This window comes from Capricornis sumatraensis, chromosome 8 (genome assembly GCF_032405125.1).
Source record: "Capricornis sumatraensis isolate serow.1 chromosome 8, serow.2, whole genome shotgun sequence".
In the NCBI taxonomy this organism is placed as follows: domain Eukaryota; kingdom Metazoa; phylum Chordata; class Mammalia; order Artiodactyla; family Bovidae; genus Capricornis; species Capricornis sumatraensis.
Window position 1 is genome coordinate 85,374,480 of NC_091076.1, and position 22,547 is coordinate 85,397,026.

Genomic DNA, 22,547 nt, shown 5'->3' on the forward strand with positions numbered 1-22,547 from the left:
TCTAACTGTTGCTTCCTGACACATGGACAATACTTTGGCCACCTGATGTGAAGAACTGACTCATTGGAAAAGACCCTGATGCTGGGAAAGATTGAAGGCAGGAGGAGAAGGGGACAACAGAGGATGAGATGGTTGGATGGCATCACCAACTCGATGGACGTGAGTGTGAGCAAGCTCCGAGAGCTGGTAAGGGACAGGGAGGCCTGGCGTGCTGCAATCCACATGGTCACAGAGTCAGACACAACTGAGCGAGTGAACTGATGGAGGATCTAGCTCCCTGAACAGGGGTCGAATCCCGGCCCCCTACATTAGGGGCGTGGAGTCTTAGCCACTGGACCACCAGGGAAGTCCTATATTCTAACACATTTCAAAACACATTTGTGTGTGTGTGTGTGTTGTAGTCCTTAGGATTTTCCGCAAACAAGATCCTTTCATCTGCAAACAAATAATTTTACTTCATCCTTTCCAATTTAGATGTCTTTTCTCTCTTTCTCCTGCCTAATTGCTCTGGCTAGAATTTTCAGTCTATGTTGAATAGAGGTGGTGAAAGTCAGCATCCTTGCTTTGTTCCTGATCTCAGAAGAGAAGCTTTCATTCTTTTATCATTGAGTCTGATGTTTGATGGAGGTTTATTAGTCTATGACTCTTAATTGTGTTGAGTAGTTTCCTTCTGTTCCTAGTGCTTGCATCATGAAACGGTGTTAAATTTTATCAGATGCTTATTTCTTAATCAGATGCTTTTTCTGCATCAATTGAGACAATCATGTTTTTATTTCCCTCAGTTGATGTGGTGTATTACATTGCTTACCTTCATATGTTGAACCAGTCTTACATCCCAGGAACAAACACCCCACATGGTTGGGATGTATAATCCTTTTACTATACTGCTAAATTCGGTTTGTTAGGGGTTTTTTTGTGTCGCTGTTCAAAAGGGATATTGGTCTGTAGTTTTCTTACAGTGTTTTTTCTTGCTGGTCTCATGGAATGAGTTAGAAAGTGTTCTCTCCTAAAACTCGGGATTTGCAGCTGGCAGCTGCCCTGGGGTGGGCTGTGTGCAGTGTGGCCAGCACGCCTGTTTGGGTGGTTTTGACTTTGAATCAAAGCTTCAGGTGAGGCTTGTCCTCTAGACAGGCTACCTTATCACAAGTCTAGTCATTTAATTTTTGTTTCTTTTTTTATCATCAGTCTGTCTGTCTGGGCTGTAAGCTCCGTGAGGTCAGAACCTGTGTCTCACTGGTCCATTGCTCTACAGCCCTGGCCCACCCAGCTCCTGGTGCAAATGGCAGCCGACGCGTCATAGATGAATGGGTGGGCCAGAGCCATCCTGGAGCTGAGCTGAGAGGCTCTGTACGTGACATGTGGTTGGAAAGTAGAGGGCTTGGTCTTTTTGCTGAACAGCCTTCAAGATGGCTGCCTGTGTGCAGTTCCTGTCTGAAATCCTCCCTGGAAGTGCTTTTTTTCAGTCACTTTATGAGTCAGCAGGATACAGAGTGCTTCCCACATGGTTTCTCATTGGAATAGTCAGCTACATTTTGTACGTTAGCACAAGTTAGTTGCAGAGAGCAAATCTGCTCGCGTGTCAAGGACACAACAGGTGAACTTGAACTGCCCTCCCCAGTGCCAGCTTGGTACTTTTTCTGCTTTACCACTGCAATGACCGCCTTGTGTGGTTTCTTTTGGGGTGATGGTGCAGGTCTGGTGTGTGTTCTAGGAAGAGGGCAAGGTCATGTGGGCATCTTCTAAAATGAATACCAAATTCATTTTATAAAGCGCATTAGAAACCAGAATTGCTTTCCGTGACATGGTGTCTGGGCAGCTATCGTTAAGTGTTGTTTTTAAAAACCGAAGGCAGACTTTGGCCTGTAGCCTCCAGCACCCTGTGCTTGTGTCAGCAGTCCCCCTGCAGGGTCTGGAGCTCTGTTTGGCACCCCTCTTGCCACCTTCCCTGCCGGGCTGTGGGCAGTTGGTGCTCAGCGTCTTACTGCAGAGCAGTGCCCGCTTCAGTGTGGTTGCTTTTCCAGGACGGGACACCCCAGAGCTGGTCTGAAATACTCTCAGGCCTTCCTCTTGGTTCTGTCTTCACTAATGCTGGCCTGCACTCCTTTAAACTGGGGGCCCTAAGGCTGGCATCTCAAAATACACCCCGCAGGCCACCCGTCTGTGGCTCGTTCCAGCATTCCAGGGAGGGCCTGCTGACCTGAAGGTATCCTCTGGCCTCCCGTCTGAGTCACTCTGCTTCAGGTCAAAAGATCAGAGAAGATTCGGTGTTGGGAGCTGCCACTGGTGAGGCGCCGGCCGCCTGAGGTAGGTGCTGTCTCGTCTTCCCTGTCGAAGATGGCCTTTGCTGCTGCTTATCGTACGCTTAGGACCACAAAAGAGCGGCTTCACTCTGTTCTTACTTTCTGAAATTAGAAATGTATTTTCAGATATGGGTCACAAGCATGACCTGCAGCTTAGGTCACCTTTAGCAGAACAGCTGTGTGGGATTAAATGTGGGCTGTGGGAATGGGAGCCTGACTCCTGTCGCTGCCAGGCCCCTCCTTGCCGTGTGGCCTCCGTGTCCTGCCGCCCGGTTGGAACCCCTCTCTACCCTTTTGCCCCATTTTCTTGTACTTAACATGGCAAATTATTTCATGACTGACCCTGACAGACCTGAACTCATCATTATCTTTGACTTTGGAGGGTTCTCAGATCCCTGCCTTTGATTTTCAGATGTAACTGTTAATGGTTTAATTTCTGTGTGTGGTTTTTGAGTGGATTCTAACAACCTGTTTTTAGCGAAGTTTCAGTTGATTTTATTTTTGTAATTGAGAGAAGAAAGGGATCTTAGGAACTGATTCCATCTGTGAAATGCAGTGTAGGATTTTGACTGAAGGATGGAAGATGGAACAGATGGCATAAGCAGTGACAAGCCTACTTCAGGTTGATTCCTCGGAGCTCCAGAGTGAGGTTCTGAAAGCCCGTCTAAAGAGCCTCAGTAGAGAGCAGGAGAGCAGTGCACACCCACGACCTTCCTGCCGCCCATGAAGGGGCTCTTCCACCTTCATGCGCTTGACTTGGGTCTGAAAACACCGCTGATCCCGGGCTCCTGACTTGCCCTGGAGAGAGTGGGCGTGGCTCTCAGTGTGTGGTCGTGCTTCCATTGCTTCCAGTCCAGGGGACACCTGGTGGTGCATGCCCCGCCTCCCCTCTCTCCACGTGCTTCCCATCCTGCACCTCGTGCTATAAGCTCGTCTCCAAACGCTGGGAATCGTGAGCAAGATTTTTTTCCCCACTCCCCCCCTTTTCTTTTAACCTCCAGTCTTGTATTCCATTTATATCTACAGCTAGCAGTTAAGCATTTTTATATAAAATGCAAAACATATAAACACATGTGCCATGTTAAACTGTGCCCCCCCTCCCCCGCCAATACACACCCTTTGGTTTATATAGGAGATTTCTTTCCTGATCAGGAAATATGGCCAGCCGAGACTCAGTTCTTTTCTGCTCTTTTGCTCAGAGAAGGCCCAGACACCGCACCAAGGCTGCTAAGTTACTTCTGTGTCTCGCTCTCTTGGCTGCCCGCACCGGTGGGAGTGAGACAGAAAGGAGTCAGCATAGCTGCCTCTGAGAGTCTGGAAGACCCAGGGGCCCATTCGTGTGGCCGTGTGCACGGCAGAGCAGAGTGAAAGCTGGGAGATCTTTAAGAATTTGAGAAACTCCCAGAGTGAGACTGTCAATGTTTGCAGCTTCATCTGTTCAGGGAAGTGACGCTGAAACTGAACCTGACTCTAAAATAAGTGGCTTGCTCTGGGGTGTCCCTTTTCCCACCATCGTCCTGAGCTACTGGGTAGAGTGGGTGCTGGTTTCCAGTTTACTTTACGTTCTGATTCTGAGAACTTGCCAGACTGAATGCAGGTGCACTCTCCTTACAGAAAGTGGGCCGAGAATGGACCCCCTTCACCTGGTGCCGTATTTGCCTCGGGCAGAGTGGTCCCTGGGGCCGGAAGACCCAGGCTGGCGAGCGATGTTGTGTCAGGGGCTCAAGGAACACCAGATGTGTCCAAGATGGTGTGTGGCTTCTCTTGTCTTTAGGTCAGAGGTGCTGACTTAGGCTTTGAAAAGGTGCATGGAGCTGTGTTTGTGTCAATGGTGTGCTTTGCTGGGTGAGCTCATCTTCATCCTGCTCCTCCCTGGCTGTGAGGAAGGGGTGGACGGGACGTTGCAGTCCTTGTCTGCTCTCTCCTTGCTGTCTCCGTGTTGTGGCAGCCACGTTTCCTTTTTTTGTTTTTAAACTTTGATGTGGTGTTGTGTAAACTTCTGCTGTACAACACAGTGACTCAGTTGTATATATACTTCTTCATATTCTTTTCCATCATGGTTTATCATAGGATATTGAACATAGTTTCCTGTGCCATACAAGTAGGACCTTGTTGCTAATTCATTCTATATATGGTAGTTTGCACCTGCTATTTCCAAACTCCCAGCCCTCCCCTCCTCCACCCTATCTCCCCCTCAGCAACCAAAAGTCTGTTCTTTACGTCTGAGTCGTTTCTATAGACGTGTTTGTTTGTGTCACGTTTTAGATTCTACATAAGTTATATCATATGGTATTGGTCTTTCTCTTTCTGACTTACTTCACTTGGTATGATAATTGCTAAGTCCGTCCACGTTGTTGCAAATGGCATTATTTCATTCTTTATGTGGCTGAATAATATTCCATTGCGTGTGTGTTTGTGTGTGTGTGTGTATACACCACATCTGTATCCACTCATCTGTTGATGGACATTTAGGTTATTTCCAGGTCTTGTAAACAGTGCTGCTCTGAACCTAACGATGCGTGTACCTTTCCGAATTACAGTCTTGTCTGGGTGTATGCCCAGGAGTGGGATTGCTGGATCGCATGGAAACTCTAGTTTCATTTTTTGAGGAACCTCCATACTGTTTTCCATACAGGCTGTACTAACTTCCATTCTCACCAACAGTATAAGAGGGCTCCCTATCCGCCAGACCCACTCCAACGTTTCCTTTTAGTCGTGGCCCTTCTGACTGGAGAGAGGTGGCCCCTCACTGTGGTTTTCATTGGCGTTTCTCTCATGATTAATGGTGATAAGCGTCTTTCCATGGGCCTGTTACCCATGGATGTCTTCTTTGGAGAAGTGTCTATTTAGGTCTTCAGCCCATTTTTCGATTGGGTTGTTTGTTTTATTATTTACTTCTGTGAGCTGTTGATATATTTTGGAAATTAAGCCTTGTTGGTCACATCATTTGCAAATATTTTCTCCCAGTCTTTTCATGTTTTTTTTTTAGTCTTTTCATTTTGTTTTTGGTTTCCTTTGCTCTGCAAAAGCTTGTAAGTTTGATTAGGCCCATTTGTTTATTTTTGCTTTTATTTTTATTTCTTTGGGAGACTAACCTAAGAAAACATTGGTACCATTTATGTCAGAGAATGTTTTGCCTGTGTTTTCTTCAAGGTGTTTTATGGTGTCCTCTCTTGTATTTGGGCTTCCCTGATAGCCCAATTGGTAAAGAATCCACCTGCAATGCAGGGGACCCCAGTTCTATTCCTGGGTCAGGAAGATCCACTGGAGAAGGGATAGGCTACCCATTCCAGTATTCTTGGGCTTCCCTGTGGCTCAGCTGGTAAAGAATCCACCTGCAATGAGGGAGACCTGGGTTCAGTCCCTGGGTTGGGAAGATCCCCTGGAGAAAGGAAAGACTACCCACTCCAGTGTTCTGGCCTAGAGAATTCCATGGACAGTCCATGGGGTCACAAAGAGTCAGACACATCTGTAAGTCATTTTGAGTTTATTTTTGTGTATGGTGTGAGGGATGTGTTCTAACTTCATTGATTTACATGTGGCTGTTCAGGTTTTCCAGCACCACTTGCTGAACATACTTTTTCCCCCCATATTGTATGTTCTTGCCTCCTGTGTTGAAGATTAACTGTCCATAATTTTTTTATTTTACTTTTATTTGCATTTATTTTTTATGGCATTTATTCCTGGGCCATGTGTTTTTGTTTCTTCAGTTTCTTCTGGGATATCTTTTTCTTCTGTGCAACCTCTTCTGGTTTAGGAACAATCTGTTCTTTTTCAGTAAGGATCATCTCAATGTGGCAGGGAGAGCTCATGTAGGGGTTTATCCGACCGTGAGCTCTGTAAGTCCTGCGCCGCATCTTGGGCGCTTTGTTCACCTGGATGTGCTCAATGACCAGAGAATCTACATCTAAGCCCTTAAGCTCAGCATTACTCTCTGCATTTTTGAGCATGTGTAGTAAAAATTCAGCACTCTTTTTGGGCCACTGACCCTGCGTCCAGCCCCACTGTTTGGCCTGTGCACACCTGCCAACTCCACCATTATAACGATGGAATGGCACACATTGCTTCTTTAAAGTGACATCCTTCAGAAACGTGGTGGCTTTTTGGATATGCATACCCTTTACGGCCTGGGCAGTTTTCACGAATGTTCTTAAAGTGAACACGAAGATTTGAATCTCTTGATTTGCATGATTTTGTGGGGTTTTCTGGGTCAAGTGAATAGCGCACCATTTTTAGGGGTCACCTCAGGCCGCTTACTGGAAAAGTGTCCATAGGTCTTTGAATTTATGTCTGGGCTCTGTGTTCTTTTCCTGTGATCCATGTGTTTATTTCTGTGCCAATACCATGCTGTTTCAATGACTGTAGCTTTGTAGTATTATCTGAAGGCTGGGAGGTTTATGCCTCCTGCTGTGTTCTTTTTCTCACGGATTGCTTTGGCAATTCAGGGTCTTTAATGGTTCCATATAAGATTTAGGATTATTTGCTTTAGTTCTGTGAAAAAAGTCATAGGTAAATTGATAGGGGTCACATTAAGTCTGTATATTAGTTTGCGAAGCATGGCCATTTTAACAATATTCTTCCAATTGAAGAACATAGGATATCTTTCCATTTCCTTGAATTACCTTCTATTTCCTTTATTAATGTTTTATGGTTCTCAGCATATAAGTCTTCTGCCTCCTTGGTCACGTTTATTCCTGAGTATTGTATTTGATTTGTTTCATGCTATTTTTAAAGGGATTGCTTGTTCATTTCTGGTATTTCATTGTTAGTGTAAAGTGATAAAACCAGTATCTGTACGTTAATATCCAGTATTATTTGTTTATTTCTAAATTTTTGGCTGTGCTGGGCCTTCACTGTGGTGCAGGCTTTTGTCTAGCTGCGGTGAGCTGGGGCTGCTGTCTGGTTTGGTATGTGAGCTCATTGCAGTGGCTTCCCTCTTGTGGAGCACAGGCTCTAGGGAGCTTAGGTTTCAGTAGTTAGGGCACGTGGGCTCAGTAGGTGGAGCTCCCGGCTCTAGAGCACAGGCTCAGTGGTTGTGGTGCACGGACTTAGTTGCGCCATGGCATGTGGAATCTTCCGGGACCAGGGGTTGAACCTGTGTCCCTGTATTGGCAGGCAGATTGCTATCCACTGTACCACTAGGGAAGTCTGGGATATGGGATTCTGTCTCTTTCTTCCTATTTGTTACTTTAATTAAACCAGGAGGTTTATGAGTCATAAACATTAAATTACAGCAATATTTGATAAGTTTCCTTTATTTCATGAACCAGAGACCCCTTCAGACAACCTTGGAGATCTGATTGCGGTGAAACTGATTCCTGGGCTTTCAGTTAGTAATGGGTCATGATGCTGCTGGTGGTGCCAGCCGTGTTTACTGATCTCTTACCCTTGGCCAGGGACCGTACACATACTTATATGTGCTAATTCATCCTTCGTAACAAACCTGTTTTACAGAACTTGCTTTACAAACTCGGGTGCCAAGACCCCAGCGGAGTGGTCCCCACTCAGGCTGGTAAGAGGCCGAAGCAGGTCGTGCCAGCCGGGCAAGGGCTCATCTTTGAGCCCCTGTGCTGCCACTGCTGTGTGTTCGTGTTCTCCAGATGGTCTCGGAATTTGGGAGGCAACAGGCTGCGTGCTGTTGCTTGGTGCTTCACTTTTAGCCTTCAGTGAAGCCTGAGACGAGCAGACTCCACAGGGCTGTGGTCTCTGGAAAGCTGAGCCTGTTGTCCTTCCATAAGCAGTATCCCCACCTCCTGGGCTTCCTGGGCAGTGGCTGGGCCTGGGTCCTTTGAGCCAAGCAGTGTGCTCCTTCTTGGGACCTACCTGGTATGAGGATCTGGGGTTGCCAAGGGGATAAAGCTCTTCCCACACAGCCGTTCTGCTGGGTGGAAGTGTACCCACAGTCTTCAGGGCTGGGCCCTGTGAAGGCCCGCAGGCAACACCCACAGATCCACGGGTGCCAGAGGCCCTCCTGACTGCACTGAACCTCTCTGAGAACTTCCTAGGTGCCAAACAAAGGACCTTTAGGTCCTCGCCTTGCTTCTGGAGCTCAGCTCCACCTGAACGTCCAGTTGAGGGCAGGCATTGGTGCCAGTTGTACCCGGGTAAAGAGCTAGGTGCTTTGGAAGCCACCTGGATTGCCAGGACATCCATGTGTGGGCTTGGCACAGTGTCGGGTGAGAGGGGAATGTGCCCACTTAGCAGACAGTAGCTGAGGTGTTTCAGAAGTAGATTAAGTGGAGGTTGATAGGAAAGAGTCATTTTTGCAGACGTTTGTCCACGGATGTTAATTTTTTATGCTGATTAAGAATTTAGGTGTATGGGAAGGCAGGTGAAAAGTTAATCTGAATACTGAAATAGCTTCGTTGACAGTTCCGATTGGAACAGAGCCTGTAGCTTAGATCAGGATGGCCCTCACAAACCTGGACGTCAGGGTTAGCGCAGCGCCGGCACACACACACAGGTGGGCCCGTGAGGGTTCCATGTGTGCCCACCTTTGAGGCACCAGAGTGGGTGCTGTCATGGGAAGAGGGGAAACACATCCTTATATATGTGGGGCTGAGTGCTGAAGAATTGATGCTTTTGAACTGTGATGTTGGAGAAAACTCTTGAGAGTCCCTTGGACTGCACAGAGATCAAACCGGTCAATCCTAAAGGAAATCAGTCCTGAATGTTCATTGGAAGGACTGATGCTGAAGCTGAAACTCTAATACTTTGGTCACCTGATGTGAAGGACTGACTCATTGGAAAAGACCCTGATGCTGGGAAAGATTGAAGGCAGGAGAAGGGGACAACAGAGGATGAGATGGTTGGATGGCATCACTGACTTGATGGACACGAGTTTGAGCAAGCTCCAGGAGTTTGTGATGGACAGGGAAGCCTGGCGTGTTGCAGTCCTAGGGATTGCAAAGAATCGGACATGACTGAGCGACTGAACTGAACTGAGGGCTTGGGATTGGGCAAGGACACTGAAGTCATTCAGTCTGACGAATGATTGAAGTCCCTTCTGATTTGCAGCCCTTCTTCTCTGAGCCCCTAATCTCATGGTCCTGGAGGGCCTGAGGCCACCTTCTCTGGGCAGCACACATGGTACTGTTCCCCTCAGCTCCTCCTCAACGTGCCTTTAGGCCCGTGTCTCCCCTCTGGGCATGGGGGTGTGGAGAGTCGGGGGGTAAGTGCTGGAAGGAGTGGACAGTGTGCACGCTGTGTGCCCACTGCCATGGCCTCCTGATTTTTGGGGGGACGTAGCTCACCAGTGACACTGGGCGGGCACAGGCCACAGTGTTCAGGGCCTCCGCTCCAGGCCTGAGTCTACGCCCACATCACAGAGGATGCTCACCATGCTGTGAGTCCCTTGGGGCGTCCTGAGGCCCATGGCCACTGAGGACACCGTCCAAGGGTTGTATGGCTTCCTTTTTCCTTTTTTACAGAAAAACGTTTTTCATTTCACAAATACCAGGAATTGGAAATAATATTCAGTTCAGTTCAGTCGCTCAGTCGTGTCCGACTCTCTGCGACCCTATGAACCGCAGCACGCCAGGCCTCCCTGTCCATCACCAACTCTCGAAGTTCACTCAGACTCGCGTCCATCAGGTCAGTGATGCCATTCAGCCATCTCATCCTCTGTCGTCCCCTTCTTCTGCTGCCCCCAATCCCTCCCAGCATCAAAGTCTTTTCTAATGAGTCAACTCTTTGCATGAGGTGGCCAGAGTACTGGAGTTTCAGCTTTAGCATCATTCCTTCCAAAGAAATCCCAGGGCTGATCTCCTTCAGAATGGACTGGTTGGATCTCCTTGCAGTCCAAGGGACTCTCAAGAGTCTTCTCCAACACCACAGTTCAAAAGCATCAATTCTTCGGTGCTCAGCCTTCTTCACAGTCCAACTCTCACATCCATACATGACCACTGGAAAAACCATAGCCTTGACTAGACAGACCTTAGTCGGCAAAGTAATGTCTTTGCTTTTGAATATGCTATCTAGGTTGGTCATAACTTTCCTTCCAAGGAGTAAGCGTCTTTTAATTTCACGGCTGCAATCACCATCTGCAGTGATTTCGGAGCCCCCAAAAATAAAGTCTGACACTGTTTCCACTGTTTCCCCATCTATTTCCCATGAAGTGATGGGACCGGATGCCATGATCTTCGTTTTCTGAATGTTGAGCTTTAAGCCAACTTTTTCACTCTCCTCTTTCACTTTCATCAAGAGGCTTTTTAGTTCCTCTTCACTTTCTGCCATAAGGGTGGTGTCATCTGCATATCTGAGGTTATTGATGTTTCTCCCGGCAATCTTGATTCCAGCTTGTGTTTCTTCCAGTCCAGTGTTTCTCATGATGTACTCTGCATAGAAGTTAAATAAGCAGGGTGACAATATACAGCCTTGACGTACTCCTTTTCCTATTTGGAACCAGTCTGTTGTTCCATGTCCAGTTCTAGCTGTTGCTTCCTGACCTGCATACAGATTTCTCAAGAAGCAGGTCAGGTGGTCTGGTATTCCCATCTTTCAGAATTTTCCACAGTTTATTGTGATCCACACAGTCAAAAGCTTTGGCATAGTCAATAAAGCAGAAATAGATGTTTTTCTGGAACTCTCTTGCTTTTTCGATGATCCAGCAGATGTTGGCAATTTGATCTCTGGTTCCTCTGCCTTTTCTAAAACCAGCTCGAACATCAGGAAGTTCACAGTTCACGTATTGCTGAAGCCTGGCTTGGAGAATTTTGAGCATTACTTTACTAGCGTGTGAGATGAGTGCAAGTGTGCGGTAGTTTGAACATTCTTTGGCATTGCCTTTCTTTGGGATTGGAATGAAAAGTGTGGTATCAATTTCCTCGAAACAGGTTTCTGAGGGGACTCCGGTGGGTGCTGACACGCTCTAGGAGCGGGTCCTCAGCCACCCAGCTCAGCCTGCGATGCCCACTTATGTCCCTACAGAGATGAAACTGGTTCTACCCCGCTGAACGGTCCACATGGGGTGCGGGGCCTGGGGAGATCCTGCTGGGCTCAGAACTGAGGCCCAGATGCGGGATCTGGGGTCTGTGTCAGACTCAGGGGCAGAGGGTGGCCAAGTCCCTGGCATCCCCCCAGCTCGTCACTAATTTATGTGCTTTGTTCTTCCAGGAAGAGTCTGCTGAGGGCGCGGGTCATGGACTTCATCACCTCCACAGCCATTCTGCCCCTGCTCCTGGGCTGCATGGGCCTCTTCAGCCTCTTCAAGCTGCTTCAGTGGCTGCGCATGAGGGCCTACATCCGGAACGCCGTGGTGGTCATCACTGGCGCCACGTCAGGCCTGGGCCGAGGTGGGTCGTGGGGCAGTGCTGTTGGGGAGGGGCCAGGGGCGCGGGTGCAGACACGTGAGGTCAGTTGGTGACTGGGCAGCGAGGGCCTCTCTGTCCCTGGTCCAGGAGGAAAAGGCCGTGGGAGCACCAGGGCTGGAGGTGGCAGCCAGGGAGAAGGCCACACACGTGTCCGGGGTGGCCTCAGTGCCGGTCAGTGTGGAGATGGGCGTCTGTATGTGGTGGCACCCAGCTTCCCAATTGTTCAGTCGCTCCTTCATGTCTGACTCTTTGTGACCCCAAAGAGGTCCCCAGAGATGGACTGCAGCACGCCAGGCTTCCCTGTCCTTCACCGTCTTCCAGTTTGCTCAAACTCATGTCCATTGAATTGAAGAATGTTTTTGCTTCTCTGAGGGTCTTTACTGGATTCGTCCGCATCCCTGGTTTAAGGCTCCGGAGTCACCTTCTCCTTGCTGCTCTTCACGGGGCCTCCAGCTGTATCTGGGCAGATCAGGACAGCATCAATGAGGCATCAGCTGTTCCTTATCCGGTCTCCAGTTAAGCTTGGTTCTAGTCTGGTTCTAGATCCACATGGAGCTTCTGGGTCCCAGGCTGCCGTCAGCAGAGTGTGCTAGTGCAGGTTTGTCGGAATCCGCACGTGTGCCATGCCACCCTACGTACTCCCCATGCTGGCACTCAGTTCCGTGGAACAAGCCCGAGAGGCGCCTTGCCTGGGGTATGCCCAGCACCTTTGTGTCTCCCACCACGTGCTGGGACAGATGATGGGAGGCAGGGCGCCCAGGTCCTGCAGAGAGGAGGGACTTCTGCCCGTGTGTACCCCATGTGTTCCCCGCAGCCGGCAGGCACGGCACCCAGGTGTTTCCTGGCTCGGGCTCATCTCCCGAGTCCTCCACACGCTCAGAGAAGGCGTGACTCCTCCTGGGATCTGTAGGCAGAAACCCGAAGCCAAATGGGAGCCCGCGTCTCCTCTCCCTGGGGAGGCGGCGACGGGGGCAGGAAGGGCCCAGAGTAGCAGGGCTGTGCGGGGGCTGCAGGAACATGGGGGTGCAGATGAGGACTGGACTGCTGGTGGCCAGGGGGCCTGCAGGCCTCGGGGGGCAGGGGTCCGTGCGTGCGCCAGCATGGTGTCCAGCTGAGGTCTTGGGGGTGACCTGAGGTCTGTCATCAGATCTCCCAGCCCCAAGCCACAGCCGAGCCTCTCTTACTCAGCTCTAAATATAGATTCTTAGCGGCCTCAGCTTCGCAGCAGATAAGCGTTTTTTAAACGTCCTTGAGGAGCACCTGAGGGTTGGCTGTGCCGGAGAGGCGGGCTGCGGGGCCAGCGTGCGCATGCGCAGGGGAGAGGCTGTCCTCCCTTCGCCCCGTTTCCTCCTGCAGCACTGGGGCCTGTGTGGCCTTCAGTGACTGCTCTTCCTGCTGTTTCCTGGGTCTCGTCAGAGGGCCAGGAGGCCGTGTGTCTCTTCCCCTCCGGCCTCAGTACAGACACCCCTTGGCCACTGCCCATGGGTTGTGGGGAGGAGACCTCGCCCACCCTCGTGGCTCTGCCCACGTCGGCCACCTGGAGGCCTGGCAGACGTGCCGGGCGCTCAGACGGCCCTCCGTGTTCCCCCTGCTGTGTCTGCCGGCTTGTCCTGTGGATCACAGGGCGCCGGGTGAAGGGGCACGTCTTGGTTCTGCGGCTGTGAGCAGCTGGGGGGCTATGAGCCAGCAGGGCTAGTGGCCTGGGGACGGGCTGGCAGCCGAGATGAGTGTGCTGCTTCTCCCTCCACCCTTCTTCCTATCAGCTTTTCTCCCCAGTCTGTTGTTTGCATCCCCGTCACTCCTGAACAAGCTCTAATTTCCTCCCTTTGTTTCGCTGCGACGTGGATGACAGTCTCCAAAGCTGTGTGGACCCCTGTGTCCCCCACCTTACGTCTCGGTGGCAGCTCACAGAATGTCCCCTGTGGTGGTCAGGTCAGGATGAAACGGGATGAGGAAGCCAGCAGGGCTTTGGGAATGGTAGGAAATTGGCCTCGGGAATGCTGAGAGTCTCTGAGAGCACCCCCACCCCTAACCCACCCCACCCAAGGAGACTCGTCTGGGCTGTGACCCAAGCAGCCCACCCAGGGCCAGAGCAGGGGCTCGACTCAGTCTGGGTTTGAGCCTTTGGTCAGGGTGGGCTTCAGGGAAGATGACACCACACGACCTGAACCTCCTTCCAGAAAGCTCCACCTGGATCAGGGGAGCGAGTGAGACTGCTGGAGGAGCTGTGTCTGGAAAGAGGGTGTTGTCACCTGGAACCTCCTCCCTCCTTTCCTGAGGGATGCTGGCATTAGGCCCTCACTTTGGCCGGGGAAGGATGTCGCCTGGACCCCAGACCCTCCTCCATCCCTGGATCCGTGCCCCTCCTGTGAGCCCACAGCACTAAGACTCTGCTTGACCGCTGGGCCCGAGACTCAGTTTGATACCTAGGGTGGCTGCATGGTCAGGTGGGGCGGTGGGGGCTGCACAGACCTGCTCGTGGGCACCTGAGCGAGGCCAGACCTCCAGCGAGGAAAGGCTGTGGCCCTTTAAACCCCATGTTTCCATTTTTGCCACCATCCAGTTTTTTACTTTATTTTTTGGCCTTGCAGCATGGCATGGGGGATCTTAATTCCCCAACCAGGGATTGAACGGTCGCCCCCTGAAGTGGAAGTGGGGAGTCCTAATCAGTGGACCACCAGGGATGTCCCTTGAGCAGTCTAAAAAGGGCTTAGAAACACATTTAGCCCTGGCTGGCACTTTCTGTCTGCCTGAGGCTACTGTGATGCGCTCAGTCCTCACAAGAGGGAAGTGAGGATGTGGAGGCCTCTCAGGGAGACTGAGTCCGTCCCCTTGACCTAGGGGCTTTGAGCTTTGCGGCAGTCACCACTCGGCCGTGTTTGGGGCATCACTCCTTGCTCCCGCCGCCCTTCCCATTGTGGTCTTGGGGTTCCCAGGTAACCCTGGCTGGCCCAGTCCTGGTGATTCTGCCCCCACCATGGCCAATCTGGCCCTTCCCTCGAATTCTGACACCAGAGCTTGGAGGGAACGGGTCAGAGGCCCCCTTGTGTGGCTGGGGAGTGGTGTCTGTGGGAACCCAGAGTTGTCTGCAGGCCCATCCCCTCTGTGGAGAGGCTGGGGGATGAAGTGGGGAAGGGACCTGCCAGCATTCAGAGAGCTGGGCTCCTGCTGCCTGGGACCCTGTGCAGCCCACTCCTGTCCCCCTGTCTGGACCATTCAGCTCCTTCTCTGAATTTCTGAGCTGCCTGGAACCCTCCTGACAAGCCTGCTTTTTGCTTTGCCTCCAAAGAATGCTGATGAAGACAGGTGCCCAGGCAGTTTCAGACTCTGCCCTGCCATGGTCTTAGTTGTCACCTGGATGCTCTAGTGACTCAGAGGAGCCTGGTCTCACCCCCCTGCCCCCGATCATTTTAAAATGATGTCCCCCTTATTGTCCCCCTGCTGTTCTTTAACCTCCTTGCAAGGCTGTCAGCCTCCCCACTTTGTCCTCACTGTGTGGAGAGGAAATGGCAACCCACTGTGGTATTCTTGCCTGGAGAATCCCATGGATAGGAGCCTGGCAGGCTATGGTTCGTGGGGTCACAGAGAGTTGGACACAACTGAGCAACGTAGTGTGCAGAGAGCATGTGTCTATGAGCCCTTGGGCCTGGGCAATCTCAGGAGGAACAGCCCTGGGGGGCTCTCCCCCTATGTGTCCACAGAAGCGCTCCTGGCAGACATGTGCCTGTTGTATTGAGGTGACAGCAAACCACCGGCCTTGGTGAGGGGGTGCAGGGGAGCTGTTCTGGCGCTGCTGACTGTTGGGCACATCCCTTGCCTCACGGAGCTTCTTTGCAGTGATAGTGGGAATCCTGCTCACAGCGGGGGTCAGAGCTGAAGACTGTTGAAAAGTCCTGAGCCTGGTACCCAACAGTCTGTCCCCCAGCTCTAGCCTCCCTCCTGCACGTGGATGGGTTGCAGCCCTGAACATGGCTCTGCGAGGGCGCTGACTCCCAGCCCCACACCCCTCCACAGCGGGGCTAGTACCGATGCTTGGGGAAGAAACGGCCCGCGGTTTGAGGCTGGGGAGCTGGGAGCTGAGCTGACGGGGCCGAAGGCCTGGGTCTGCCCAGACGACAGGCTGCTTTCTTGTCCCCTAGAATGTGCCAGAGTTTTTCACGCTGCTGGTGCTAGGCTGGTGCTCTGTGGCCGGAATGCTGAGGCCCTGGAGGAGCTCAGCCAAGAACTTGCTGCTTCCCAGGCTCCGGAGGTAAGTGAGCCTGGGGGACTTGCCTGGGGAAGAGGTGCAGCCCGTAATCTGCGGGTCTTCACAGTAGACTGGGCTCATTCCCACCACTCTGTACCACTGCGTGCTTAGAGAGGTCTCTCTGCGAGTTCTCCCCGTCCCTCCCAGTACCTGTTCATCTCTTTTTGGTGGTGGGAGGTTGGCAATGACTTGAAGTTTTATTTGTGGGCAAATACACATATTTATCATTTTAACCTCTTACAAGCTTACAGTTCAGTGATAGTAAGTGCATGCACCATGTTTCTAACGATCACCTGTCTGTCCCCAGCAAAACTTGGGTTCCCACTTAAACAATCCACTTTTTCCTCCGCTTTCCAGTCCCTGGAAATGTCTATTCTAGATACCTCCTAAAATTAAACTATTTGTCTTTCTATGACTAGCTGTTTCTCTAAGCGCAGTGTCTTCAGGGTTCATCTACCTTACAGCATGTGTCCGAACTTCTTTCCTCTTTCTGAGGGACTGGTATTCCGTTGTGAATACAGATGTCCCACACTTGGTCTGTCCATTTTCTTGGCGCACTGCAAGGCATCCCCACCTTGGGCGATTGTGAATGATGCCGATGTGGACCCAGGTGGACGTGTGTCCGCTCCAGTCCCTGCTTTCAGCTGTTTTGGACATCCCTGGGAGTGGAATGGCAGGCTCTGTGGTAGATTTAGTTTAACCTTTTGAGGAACTGCAAACCGTTTTCCACTGCAGCTGCACCAAGTTACAGTCCCACCAGCACTGCACAAGGGTCCTGACTTCACATCCGGCACTTGTTGTTTTCTGTTTCTTAATTATCCTGTCCTAGGAGATATAAGTGGAATCTCGCTGTGGTTTTGACTTGCATTTCCCTAATTACAGGTGGTGTTGAGCATCTTTTCATGTGCTCATTTATATATCTCAGTTGGAGAAATGTCAGTTCAAGTCCTGTTCCTGATTTTTAATCAGGTTGTTGTTGAGGAGTTCTGTGTATATCCTAGATATTGAGTGTGTGTGCTCAGTCGTCTCTGACTCTTTGTGATGCCATGGACTGTAGCCTGCCAGGCTCCTCTATCCATGGGATTCTCCAGGCAAGAATACTGGAGTGGGTTGCTGCTTCCTTCACGAGATCTTCCTGACTTAGGGATCAAAACTGAGTCTCCTCCTCCTGCATTGGCAGGCGGGTTCTTAACCCTTGGACCACCAGAGAAGCCCTTGAGGCCATGTTTGTACATGGTGATAGGTAGGACTCCAGCTTCATTCTTTTGCACGTGGATATCTAGTTCGTCCAGAGTTCCTTTCCCTCTTGAATGGCCTTGGCAACCTTGTCAAAAATCTAAATTTGAGGGTTTATTTCGGAACACTTTATTCTGTTCCACTGATCTATATGCCTGTCCTTATGTCAGTACCATACTGTTTTAATCCGCATAGTTCAGTAGTAAGTTTCAAAGGCTGAAAGTGTGAATCTTCCAACTTTGCTCTTGTCTCCAAAATTGTTCTGCTATTCCTGAATAGCCACTGCACTTCTATATGGATTTTAGGATTTTTTTTTTTCCTGACAAAAATGGCATTGAGATGTTAATAGGAATTGTGTTGAGTCTAGATCACTTTGGATAGTATTGTCACCTTAACAATGTTCAGTCTTCCAACCCATGAACATGGGATGTCTTTTCATGTGTTAAATTTTCATTTTTATCGTGTCTTACCGCCTTCCATGTACAAATCTTTCACCTCTTTAGATTTATTCCGAAGGGTTTAATTCTCTTAGCTGCTATTATAAATGGTCTTGCTCACCTAATACCCTGTTCAGATTATTCATTGTTGGTATGTAGAAACATGGCTGGGTGTTTTGTATTTATCTTGTATCCTGCAGCCAGGACAAGAAGACACAGATCAGCCATCAGAACAGCATCCACCATTGGAACACAGCCCCAGTGTTTGGGAGACAGGGTCTTCCTTGGCTCCTGAAGCTGCATGAGAAATGTGGGTTGCCTTTCTCACAGCTTCTCATCACAGAGCTTATGGTTGAAATCAGGCAACATTTTCTATACTTTGCTGGCTGAGCAGGCCCCCTGGAAGCTGCAAGTGTTCGAAGAGTTTGACCTCAGAGCTGAGTTGCTGCCATTGAGCTGTCCAGGCAGAGGGCAGCTCCTGCGTGTCCTCTCCGACTCCACACCCCTCCCTCATCTGCGTAGGTTCAGGGCATCCTCTGAGTCAGAATGTCCACTGGTCATTTTCTTCTTTCGATGTTCTTTACAGCTTTAGTGTGTCAGTCTTTCCCATGAGACCAGATGCTTTGGGACAGAGACGTGTCTGCCTTGCTTTTACTGTCTCCAGCATGGGGCACGTAGGATTTTATAACAATGTTTTGTGAATAAACTGACTTGGCTTGAGAGGCATAGCAGCTCTGTTAACATGGGACAGTGTACAGCGTCCTGCTGGCCCAGGGTGGAGGGGCCCCTGCTCACCTCGTCTGTGACCCCTGCCCACAGTGCTGCCCACGTCAGGTGTGAGCATGACGGGCAGGCTACGTTCTTCAGGGAAGCTGCAGCCTGTCCTTCACGCTAGGCCGCCCCCACCATGAGGAGCCAGGCCAGACCATCACTCTGAAGGTATGTTTGGCTTCTGTTGCACTTGACCAGGTGCAGACACACAAGCCTTACACGGTGGCCTTCGACCTCGCAGACCCTGGGGCCATAGCAGGGGCTGCCTCTGAGATCCTGCAGTGCTTTGGCCACGTGGACGTGCTCATCAATAATGCTGGGATCAGCTACCGAGGCGCCATTGTGGACACCAGCCCAGACGTGGACAAGAGGGTGATGGAGACAAACTACTTTGGTCCAGTAGCTCTGACAAAGGGTAAGGCCTTGGGTCAGAAGGGAGAAGCGCCCAGGCAGGCTGGCATTGTTTCCATTTCCTGTGGCTCCTTCTTCCTGGACCTGCTGTCTTACTCCACCCTGGGGTCAGTGCTGTCCTTGCGACTCAGGGTTGGCTTTTCTGGGCCTGGGCCTGTGCTGTGTCGCTGCCTCCACGTCCCACTGTGTTTGGCGACCTACCGGGTGCAGGCAGGGCACAGCAGAGGCATGCTGTCGTCCTGCCACGGTTCTCACAGCAGGGCACAGGGGGCTGAGCACTCTCAGATGTGGCCCTCCCCAGGCTCTCCATGTGAGCAACGGTGACCTCTGCCCTCTCCTCACAGCGCTCCTGCCTGCCATGATCAGAAGGCGCCAGGGCCACGTGGTTGCGATCAGCAGCATCCAGGGCAAGATCAGCCTGCCTTTCCGATCTGCGTGTGAGTGCTTCCTCCTCCCGTCAGACACTCCTGCCCCCACGTCCATTGCTGTTTACCCCGGACACTCAGCACAGAGCATGTGGGGACCTGAGAGGCGTGCGCCCCTGAGCAGAAGCCTGGGCTCAGTCCCAGCTCCACTCCTCACGCCACATGTGACCGCGTGCCAGGCCCCCTCCCAGTGCCACCACCACCATCAGCCCACAGGTGCTGCCCCTCCGTCCGGTTACTGCACACGCCTCCAGAGTTCTGCGTGTGATGAGGCGTGCAGCGCTGGGGCCGATACGCAGTTCTGTGCTTCCGTTATTCCGCTTGACAGTATCTTTCCACTCAGCTCCCTACTTGCTGAACGGATAGGCGTCATGTAACTCGGGAGTTGTCTCGGTGCCTGAGGGAGCTGCCTTCCTCAGTGGCCAGCAGCAGGGATGTGCTGCCTGCAGCATCCTTCAGTGTTTCTCTCTGGGCACTCACTCGCTGTGAGAGGGTTTCAATAAGATTAGTCCCAGAAAGTGGGAATGCTGCCAGCTCAACCTCAGTTTAGACTCACCTCCCAGTGTGTACAGCTGTGCCAGGATGGTGGGACTGCACCATCACGGGGCACCAGCAGGCAGATTCTACTTTCGTTTAAAAACTGTCCTGGTAACTGCATTCTTTGGTTCACTGTCTGCAAGGAAACACTGTTGTAACCGAGCTCCCCACCCCCAGATACCTGAGGCAGCTGCGAGGAAGGGGTATGTGGAGGGGAGAGGGCGTGTGGAGGGGAGGGGCAAAGCCTGGCGAGGACGGCCACATGGCACCCTCAGCTGGACAGGGAGCCCATCAGAACTGGACGCAGCCCAGCGCTCCTGGTGCAAGCGTGTATCCAGGGCCAGCTGTGGGGCTTGTGAGCCCACACCAGCTCCCTCACCCCCGTGGCCACACTCAGGATGCCCTGAGACGCCTGGGGATGCCATGTCCACACTTGTCCTGGGCTGGTGGGTGGCTTCCTCAGGAAATGTGTGGGCATCACAGCTGACAGCAGGGGCCACACCAGGCATTCAGGGGTGGGGGTGGGGGGTGCACAGTGCTTTTTGTACTGAGTTGTTTCTAGATGTCACTGGATTTGGTCTTTCTGAATTTTATCGTCCTCTTGGCTGTGACTGCGTAGGTCACACTTGGTCAGGAAGCTTCATAACCCCCAGGCTGGACAAGGTGGTGCCTCCTGGGCGCACTGGCCAACCCACAGGCAGCGATCCCCAGTCGAGAAGGGCTGGGGGCGGGGGGCGCTTCATCCTCTCGGGGCTGTTGTGAGGCCAGATGGGAGGATCCAGGAGGTGAGCGTGCGGAACTCTGGGGACTCTTCCACACAAGAGGCTGCCCCGAGGGAGCTGACAGACTTGAGGAGGCCTGGCGTGGGTTTACACATGTGCTGCCATGCAGGCAGGGAGCATCCCTGGACATTCATTTTCAGTGATGAAACCTAAAACAACGCTGAGCCCGTTCTGTGGCTGTGACCCTGAGTCACACGGCAGCTGCCCAGCCAGCCTTCCACACAGAGAACCCTGAGCATGAGTAACATGGACCACAGGAGCAGCCTGTGGCCATGCCCTCATGTGTGCAGGGACCTGGCTGGCGTGAGACACCAGCAGCCTGGCCCCTCTGAGGAACTGCGCTGAAGGTGTGGGGAGGACTTTCGCTTTCTTCCTTTAGTTTCTTCTGAACTATCTGAATGTTTTACACAGTAGACTTTAAACTTTTAATTTAGATTAAATTCACACTTAGAACTTGCAGGAGCAAGAATGCCCATGAACCTTTGACCGTATGTGCTATGTCGTGTTCTGTGTGAGTTGAGTACATGTACGTTAAGATGCACAGGGTATTCCCTGAATTGGAGTGGGAGACCTGATGCCCTCCTGTTCAGGGTCCTGACGGGCATCATCCTACCCTCCCTGGTCACCGACTTTTGCAGACGCGGCCTCCAAGCATGCAACCCAGGCCTTCTTTGACTGTCTGCGGGCTGAGGTGGAACAGCATGACATCGAGGTGACGGTCATCAGTCCCGGCTACATCCACACCAATCTCTCCCTTAATGCAGTCACAGCCGACGGGTCCAAGTATGGAGGTGAGGCCCCTGCGTGCGTTCCTCTGTGAAAGCTCCCTGATGATCTTGCAGTTTTCATTCAGAGTATCAGTTTAAACCACCTGACATTGTGAGGTTGGTCATATATACTGATGACCAACCTCAGCACCAACCATCTCTACCCTGAACTCTGCAGGCTGGAGGAAGTTGTGGGAACAAGCCCACACCAGCGCTTGGGAGACGCTGACAGGACTCCAGCTAGCCCGCTGTTAGTGCTAAAGTGACCAGGCCAAGTCTCTTCCCATGAGGTTCCTCTGCAGTGTTGGGAGGACAAGACTTCAGGGGTAGGCAGAGGCCAAAGACAGCACAGAGCTGACCTGCAGTCAGCACTAGTGGCTGGATCGGCAAGGCTCAGCGTGCAGGTGGGGCCAACCAGGACCAGCTGGCTTTTGCCTCCCCAGCTGGTGGACCCACATGAGTTGCCTTCCTGCGCTTACTCGGGGCCTGCCTCCTGGGACATGCTCCTGGGAGTATGCTGGGTGTTCATTAGGGGCCTCCTGGCCAAGCCTGAACCAAGACCACCCATGCCCAGGACAGCAGCCCCCTCACTCAGCAAGGCAGCAGAAGCCATAGAGAGGCACGGGGCTGGGTAAGTTCATATGTATTTATTCCCAGGATGGCGGCCACGCCCCATGACTTGTGGCATCTAGTTCCCTGACCAGGGATTGCACCCATGCCTCCAGCATTGAAATAGAGTCTTAATCACTGTACCACCCGGGAAGTCCCAAGAATCTTTCTTAAAAATTTCCTCTGTGGCATTTAAAAATGAGCAGCCACCAGAAACCTACTGTTCTGTGTTGATGGTGGAGGAAGCTGGGCAGCACCGTGGCTGTGGGTGGCCTCCCCTTGCCTGCTGCTCCTGCTTTGTGGGCACAGTTCACCAGTGACAAGGGAAAAAGTAACATCTTGTGCCCCTCCCTGCATTGACCTCTGGTCCACAAAACCAACCAAGGCTTCCTTCCTGCCTGTCACCCATACACCCAAGACAGAGGCCCTGCCACCTGCCTCGCTCCTCTCACTCCAGCCAGCGTGCTCTGCAGCCCTCCCACCCACCTGGCCCCCTGCCCTGGCACAGCACCCTTAGTCACTGGTTGCCCCAACTGGCTGAAATGCCCCAGGTCAGGGAGTGAGGGAGCATCTGCTGGGCACCCCCTGGCTATGGACCGAAGTTCTGAGCTGTCCACCTCCCTCCTTGGACTGCAGGGACGGTCGCTGCACCTGCTGCCCAAGCCCCTGGGAGAGCTCCCTGGCGGACCCAGTGTCCAGAGTTGACTCAGGTCCT

General features: G+C 51.8%; 1 protein-coding gene across 7 annotated transcripts in view; it reads left to right on the plus strand.

Annotated features, from left to right (window-relative positions):
- DHRS7B (dehydrogenase/reductase 7B) overlaps positions 1 to 22,547 on the plus strand; it is a 43,255-nt gene that overhangs the window by 20,248 nt on the left and 460 nt on the right. For 2 of the 7 annotated variants that reach the window (XM_068978453.1, XM_068978455.1), the window contains exons 2-6: positions 11,415 to 11,593; positions 15,751 to 15,860; positions 18,500 to 18,716; positions 19,057 to 19,149; positions 21,095 to 21,247. In XM_068978453.1, coding sequence (XP_068834554.1) covers positions 11,415 to 11,593; positions 15,751 to 15,860; positions 18,500 to 18,716; positions 19,057 to 19,149; positions 21,095 to 21,247 — 752 coding nt within the window. Of the gene's footprint in view, positions 1 to 9,787; positions 9,894 to 11,412; positions 11,594 to 15,750; positions 15,861 to 18,499; positions 18,717 to 19,056; positions 19,150 to 21,094; positions 21,248 to 22,547 lie in introns of those variants that run through there. The other 5 variants (XM_068978454.1, XM_068978456.1, XM_068978457.1 and 2 more) reach the window with 5 other exon arrangements.